The 7,112-nt window shown below is 51.5% G+C and overlaps 1 protein-coding gene across 1 annotated transcript in view; it reads left to right on the top strand.

The window, feature by feature from the left end:
* The window catches only part of LOC145340807 (adenylate cyclase type 2-like), a gene marked incomplete at its 5' end in the record, with an annotated part of 13,025 nt that extends 6,164 nt beyond the window's left edge, over positions 1–6,861 (top strand). The window contains 3 exons of the mRNA XM_080185268.1: positions 1,894–2,031; positions 5,508–5,618; positions 6,673–6,861. Of these exons, the coding sequence (XP_080041394.1) occupies positions 1,894–2,031; positions 5,508–5,618; positions 6,673–6,861 (438 nt within the window). The remainder of the gene's footprint in view (positions 1–1,893; positions 2,032–5,507; positions 5,619–6,672) is intronic.
* Between the last annotated feature and the right edge of the window lie 251 nt (positions 6,862–7,112).

Consider the following 7,112-nt stretch of genomic DNA (forward strand, 5'->3'; position numbering starts at 1 on the left):
TTCCAGGCTTGGGTCGCTGTATGTGTGGAGATGGCACATTCTCCTCGTGTCTGCGTGGGTTCCCTCTGGATGCTCAGGATTCCTCCCACAAGTCCAAAAATGTGCAGGTTAGGTATATTGGCCATGCTAAATTGCCCCTTAGTGTCCAAAGATGTGCAGGTTAGGTGGATTGGCCGTGCTAAATTGCTCCTTAGTGTCCAAAGATGCACAGGTTAGGTGGATTGGCCATGCTAAATTGTCCCCTTAGTGTCCAAAGATGTGCAGGTTAGGTGGATTGGCCATGCTAAATTGTCCCTCAGTGTCTAAAGATGTGCAGGTTAGGTGGATTGGCCATGCTAAATTGTCCCCTTAGTGTCCAAAGATGTGCAGGTTAGGTGGATTGGCCATGCTAAATTGTCCCCTTAGTGTCCAAAGATGTGCAGGTTAGGTGGATTGACCATGCTAAATTGTTCCCTTAGTGTCCAAAGATGTGCAGGTTAGGTGGATTGGCCGTGCTAAATTGTCCCTGAGTGTCCAAAGATGTGCAGGTTAGGTGGATTGGCCGTGCTAAATTGCCCCTTAGTGTCCAAAGATGTGCAGGTTAAGTGGATTGGCCATGCTAAATTGTTCCCTTAGTGTCCAAAGATGTGCAGGTTAGGTGGATTGGCCGTGCTAAATTGTCCCTGAGTGTCCAAAGATGTGCAGGTTAGGTGGATTGGCCGTGCTAAATTGCCCCTTAGTGTCCAAAGATGTGCTAGTTCGGTGGATTGGCCATGCTAAATTGTCCCTTAGTGTCCAAAGATGTGCAGGTTAGGTGGATTGGCCATGCTAAATTGTCCCTTAGTGTCCAAAGATGTGCTAGTTAGGTGGATTGGCCATGCTAAATTGTCCCTTAGTGTCCAAAGATGTGCTAGTTCGGTCGATTGGCCACGCTAAATTGTCCCTTAGCGTCCAAAGATGTGCTAGTTAGGTGGATTGGCCATGCTAAATTGTTCCCTTAGTGTCCAAAGATGTGCAGGTTAGGTGGATTGGCCATGCTAAATTGCCCATTAGCATCCAAAGATGTGCAGGTTCAGTGGATTGGCCATGCTAAATTGTCCCTTAGTGTCCAAAGATGTGTAGGTTAGGTGGATTGGCCATGCTAAATTGTCCCTTAGTGTCCAAAGATGTACAGGTTAGGTGGATTGGCCATGCTAAATTGTCCCTTAGTGTCCAAAGATGTGCAGGTTAGTTGGATTGGCCATGCTAAATTGTCCCTTAGTGTCCAAAGATGTACAGGTTAGGTGGATTGGCCATGCTAAATTGTCCCTTAGTGTCCAAAGATGTGCAGGTTAGGTGGATTGGCCATGCTAAATTGTCCCTTAGTGTCCAAAGATGTGCAGGTTAGGGGGATTGGCCATGCTAAATTGTCCCTTAGTGTCCAAAGATGTGCGGGTTAGGTGGATTGGCCATGCTAAATTGTCCCTTAGTGTCCAAAGATGTGCAGGTTAGGTGGATTGGCCGTGCTAAATTGTCCCCTTAGTGTCCAAAGATGTGCAGGTTAGGTGGATTGGCCATGCTAAATTGTCCCCTTAGTGTCCAAAGATGTGCAGGTTAGGTGGATTGGCCATGCTAAATTGTCCCTTAGTGTCCAAAGATGTGCAGGTTAGGTGGATTGGCCGTGCTAAATTGCCCCTTAGTATCAAGGGGACGAGGCACAGTAAATATATGGGGATAGGATGTGCGTGGGATTGTGGTTGGGATGGACCCGATGGGCTGAATGGCCTCCTTCTGCACTGTAGGGATTCTATGACCAAGGGCAGGCGGAAGTGATTGGTTTAATTTGGCGTCATGTGGGCCAAAGGGCCTGTTCCTGTGTGCTGTACTGTTCTACGTTCTGTGACCTAATGTTCTTCTCTCTCTGTCCTTCATCAGAAGTGCACCCAGAAAGGTCCCACGGGTCTGCAGTGGATCTCCTCCATCTCAGCCTCTGTCAGCAACAAGCCGTGGCTGAGGGTCACGCTGGCCATCGTCACCATCCTGCTCGTGCTAATCATGGCTCTCTTCAACTTTGTGAGTGGTCGGTAGCGGCAGCGGGACGAGAGTGCGCGTGTGATACAGACCAGCGGGCCACCCTTGAGGTGGCCCACTCATCGTCCTCCAGTGTCGGTGTAGCCCTGAACCATCGGGCCTTCGAGTAGGCTTCCGGGTGGCACAGTGGGCTAGCGCTGCTGCCTCACAGCTCTGGGGACCCGGGTTCGATTCCCGGCCTCGGGGTCACTGACTGTGTGTGGAGTTTGCACATTCTCCTCGTGTCTGCGTGGGTTTCCTCCGGGTGCTCCGGTTTCCTCCCACTGTCCAAAGACGTGTGTGGGTAGGTTGATTGGCCATGCTAATAAATTGCCCCTTAGTGTCCAGGGAAGTGTAGGTTTAGAGGGATTAGTGGGTATAATATGTAGGGATATGGGGGTAGGGCCTGGGTGGGATTGTGTTCGGTGCAGACTCGATGGGCCGAAGGGCCTCTTTCTGCACTGTAGAGTTTCTATGATCTCACAGCACCAGAGCCCCAGGTTCGATTCCAGCCTTGGGTCATTGTCTGCGTGGAGTCTGCACTTTCTCTTCGTGTCTGTGAGGGTTTCCTCCGGATGCTCCGGATTCCTCCAACAATCCAAAGATGTGCGGGTTAGGTGGACTGGCCATGCTAAATTGTCCCTTAGTGTCCAAAGATGTGCAGGTTAGGTGGATTGGCCATGCTAAATTGTCCTTTAGTGTCCAAAGATGCACAGGTTAGGTGGATTGGCCATGCTAAATTGTCCTTTAGTGTCCAAAGATGCACAGGTTAGGTGGATTGGCCATGCTAAATTGTCCCTTAGTGTCCAAAGATGTGCAAGTTAGGTGGATTGGCCATGCTAAATTGCCCCTTAGTGTCCAAAGATGTGCAGGTTAGGTGGATTGGCCATGCTAAATTGTCCCTTAGTGTCCAAAGATGTGCAGGTTAGGTGGATTGGCCGTGCTAAATTGCCCCTTAGTGTCCAAAGATGTGCAGGTTAGATGGATTGGCCATGCTAAATTGCCCCTTAGTGTCCAAAGATGTGCAGGTTAGGTGGATTGGCCATATTAAATTGTCCCTTTGTGTCCAAAGATGTGCAGGTTAGGTGGATTGGCCATGCTAAATTGTCCCTTAGTGTCCAAAGATGTGCAGGTTAGGTGGATTGGCCATGCTAAATTGTCCCTTAGTGTCCAAAGATGTGCAGGTTAGGTGGATTGGCCATGTTAAATGTATGGGATTGCAGGACTGGGGTGGGGGAGAAATTCTCTCTCAGATAGTCAGTGCAGGCTCGATGGGCTGAATGGCCTCTTCGGCACTGTAGGGATCCTATGATCTTCCTCAGGTATCATTGGGCCGTTGTCTTGGACAGTTCCAGGGTGGAGTTCTGACCTCCTTATTAAAAAAAATCCCCACTTTAGCTACAAAATGTCTGGATAATTCCATCTCATAGGTGAAAAATTCAGAGATATGATTCCAACAACTTGACAAGGACACACAGAGAGACAGAATCAGTGAGAGAAACATAAGAACATAAGAAATAGGAGCAGGAGTAGGCCATCTAGCCCTTCGAGCCTGCCCCGCCATTCAATAAGATCATGGCTGATCTGTCGTGGCTCAGTTCCACATTCCCGCCCTCTCCCCATAACCCTTAATCCCCTCTCTTATCAAAAACCCATCAACCCGCGTCTTAAAAATATTTAGCGAGGCAGCCTCCACCACTTCAACGGGCAGAGAATTCCAGAGATTCACCACCCTTTGAGTGAAGAAGTTCCTCCTCAACTCCGTTCTAAACCGCCCCCCCTTTATCTTGAGGCTGTGCCCTCTAGTCCTACTGTCCTTTCTGAGCGGGAAGAGTCTCTCCACCTCTACCCTATCCATCCCCTTCATTATCTTATACATCTCTATAAGATCCCCCCTCATTCTTCTAAACTCTAACGAGTACAAGCCCAGTCTATTCAGCCTCTCTTCATAGGTCAACCCCCTCAACTCCGATATCAGCCTAGTAAACCTCCTCTGCACTCCCTCCAAGGCCAAAATATCTTTGCGCAGGTGCGGCGCCCAAAACTGCACACAGTACTCCAGCTGCGGCCTCACCAATGCCCTATACAGCTGCAGCAAGACCTCCCTACTTTTATATTCAATCCCCCTCGCTATGAAGGCCAGCATCCCATTCGCCTTCCTGACCACCTGCTGCACCTGCAAGCTGGGTTTTTGCACAAGGACCCTTGTGGGACCCCTGGGTGGGGTCCTGGGGGTCCTGTGGGGTCCTGGGACCCCACTCAGGAAGGCGAATGGGATGCTGGCCTTCATAGCGAGGGGGATTGAATATAAAAGTAGGGAGGTCTTGCTGCAGCTGTATAGGGCATTGGTGAGGCCGCAGCTGGAGTACTGTGTGCAGTTTTGGGCGCCGCACCTGCGCAAGGATATTTTGGCCTTGGAGGGAGTGCAGAGGAGGTTTACTAGGCTGATACCGGAGTTGAGGGGGTTGAGCTATGAGGAGAGGCTGAATAAACTAGGCTTGTACTCGTTAGAGTTTAGAAGAATGAGGGGAGATCTCATTGAGACGTATAAGATGATGAATGGGATGGATAGGATAGAGGTGGAGAGACTCTTCCCGCTCAAAAAAGACAGTAGGACTAGGGGGCACAGCCTCAAGATAAAGGGGGGAGCGGTTTAGAACGGAGTTGAGGAGGAACTTCTTCACTCAAAGGGTGGTGAATCTCTGGAATTCTCTGCCCGTTGAAGTGGTGGAGGCTGCCTCGCTAAATATTTTTAAGACGCGGGTTGATGGGTTTTTGATAAGAGAGGGGATTAAGGGTTATGGGGAGAGGGCGGGAAAGTGGAACTGAGCCACGACAGATCAGCCATGATCTTATTGAATGGCGGGGCAGGCTCGAAGGGCCAGATGGCCTACTCCTGCTCCTATTTCTTATGTTCTTATGACCCCCAGGTCCCTCTGCACCGTAGCATGTTGTAATTGTTCACCCTTTAAATAATAGTCCATTTTACTATTATTCCTTCCAAAGTGGATAACCTCATACTTGAGAGACAGAATTCGAGGGAGAGAGACAGAATCGCAGAGAGTGAGACAGAATCAGAGAGTGACAGAGAGAGAGAGTGAGACAGAGAGAGAGTGAGACAGAATCACAGAGAGTGAGACAGCATCACAGAGAGTGAGACAGAGAGAGATTGACAGGGAGAGAAAGAGCGACAGTGGGGTAGATTCTCTCTGCTGGCAACTCCCAGACTTGCTGCGACGCCCCCCATGGTTGAATGTACAGCGGTCGGCGGAGAGTGATCATGTTGCAGTGGTGGGAAACCAGGAACGTCCTCAGATTGGGCGGGTCCAGCCTGTAACACCGCTCCCTCGGGTGCGAGGCAAGCCGGGGGGGTGGGGGGGCGGGGGTGGGGGCTGTAATTCCGGTCGGATTGACTGGCCTATCCAAATCCAACTCAGCCATCTGTTTGGCTTTTTTCTCTCTCTATTTCTCGTTGCCAGTTTTTCCTTCCGGAACCGACGGATCCCATTCCGTGCGATGGCTGGAATCGCTCCCTGACGCTCAACGGGGACCCGGGGGCCTTTGACGCCCAGTTTCTCTTCGTCGTCCCTGTGAGTGTTGTCGCCGAGTTTGACTAGGCCCCTTGCGTGAGACTCTCTCACTCCCGCACCCGCCCCCTCCGTTTCCCGCCCGCCTCTACCTTGTGCCCATCACATCACCACCTTGGCTATTTTTCAGATGGCGACCTGTTTGAGGGAAATGCTTCAGGAACAGATTCCCCAATTCATTTGCTCTGGTTCACTCTTGCCTGGGATTTTCTTGGCCTAAACTCTAGCCGGCCACAAAGGCTCCTGGGAGTCAGAACAGGCCCTTGGCCTAAACTCTAGCAGGACACAAAGCCTCCTGGGAGTTAGAACAGGCTCTTGGCCTAAACTCTAGCCGGCCCCAAAGGCTCCTGGGAATCAGAACAGGCCCTTGGCCTAAACTCTAGCAGGACACAAAGCCTCCTGGGAGTTAGAACAGGCCCTTGGCCTAAACTCTAGCAGGCCACAAAGGCTCCTGGGAGTCAGAACAGGCCCTCGGCCTGAACTCTAGCAGGCCACAAAGGCTCCTGGGAGTCAGAACAGGCCCTCGGTCCAAACTCTAGCAGGCCACAAAGGCTCCTGGGAGTCAGAACAGGCCCTCGGTCCAAACTCTAGCAGGCCACAAAGGCTCCTGGGAGTCAGAACAGGCCCTCTGCCTAAACTCTAGCAGGCCACAAAGGCTCTTGGGAGTCAGAACAGGCCCTTGGCCTAAACTCTAGCAGGCCACAAATACTTCTGGGAGTCCAAAAAGGTTCTCAGCCTAAACGCTAGTAGGCCCCTAAGGGTCCTGGGAGCCTGGATAGGCCCTTAGCCTAAACTTTAGCCAGCCCCCAAGCCATGGAAGTCTGAATGGGCCTCAAATGTCAAGCCTAAGAGGCCCCCGAGACCTCTTGAAGCCTGACGAGGCCAATAGCCCAAACTCTAGCAGGCCAATAGCCCCTGGGATTCCAAAGAGACCCTGGGCCTAAGTTCTAGCAGGGCCACAAAGTGTGAATAGGCTTCCAGTCACTTGCGTCTCCGGCAGGGCCCCTGATGTTGTGAGCTTTCGAGTGTTGACGCACGAATCTTCAAATCCCCACAGTATTACATGTACTGCTGTCTCCTGGGCCTGCTGGCCTGCTCCCTGTTCTTCCGCATGAACTTTGAACTCAAGATGATCCTACTGGTCCTGGCGCTGGTGGTCTACAATGTCATCTTCCTCTACACCCACTCCAGGATGTCCGACTACTACACCTGCTACCTGTACCCCAATGCCACCCTGGAAGGGTAAGGTCTCTTTTCTTGGCTTATTGGTCCCCTTGTAGCCTTCGTTCCCAGGTTCCCATCCAAGTTGGGAGGGGATGGGGCGGAGCAGGATGGCCCTGGGGTGGGAGAGGACGAAGGGGAGCGGCAAGAGGAACCTGAGCCTGTGGGAGAGAGAAAAGATCGACACACTCTGTATCTAACCCCGTGCTGTACCTGTCCTGGGAGTGTTTGATGGGGGGACAGTGTAGAGGGATCTTTACTCTGTATCTAACCCTG

The sequence above is a fragment of the Carcharhinus amblyrhynchos genome, unplaced genomic scaffold (assembly GCF_965287045.1).
Source record: "Carcharhinus amblyrhynchos unplaced genomic scaffold, sCarAmb.v2.hapA chromosome_1450, whole genome shotgun sequence".
Classification (NCBI taxonomy): domain Eukaryota; kingdom Metazoa; phylum Chordata; class Chondrichthyes; order Carcharhiniformes; family Carcharhinidae; genus Carcharhinus; species Carcharhinus amblyrhynchos.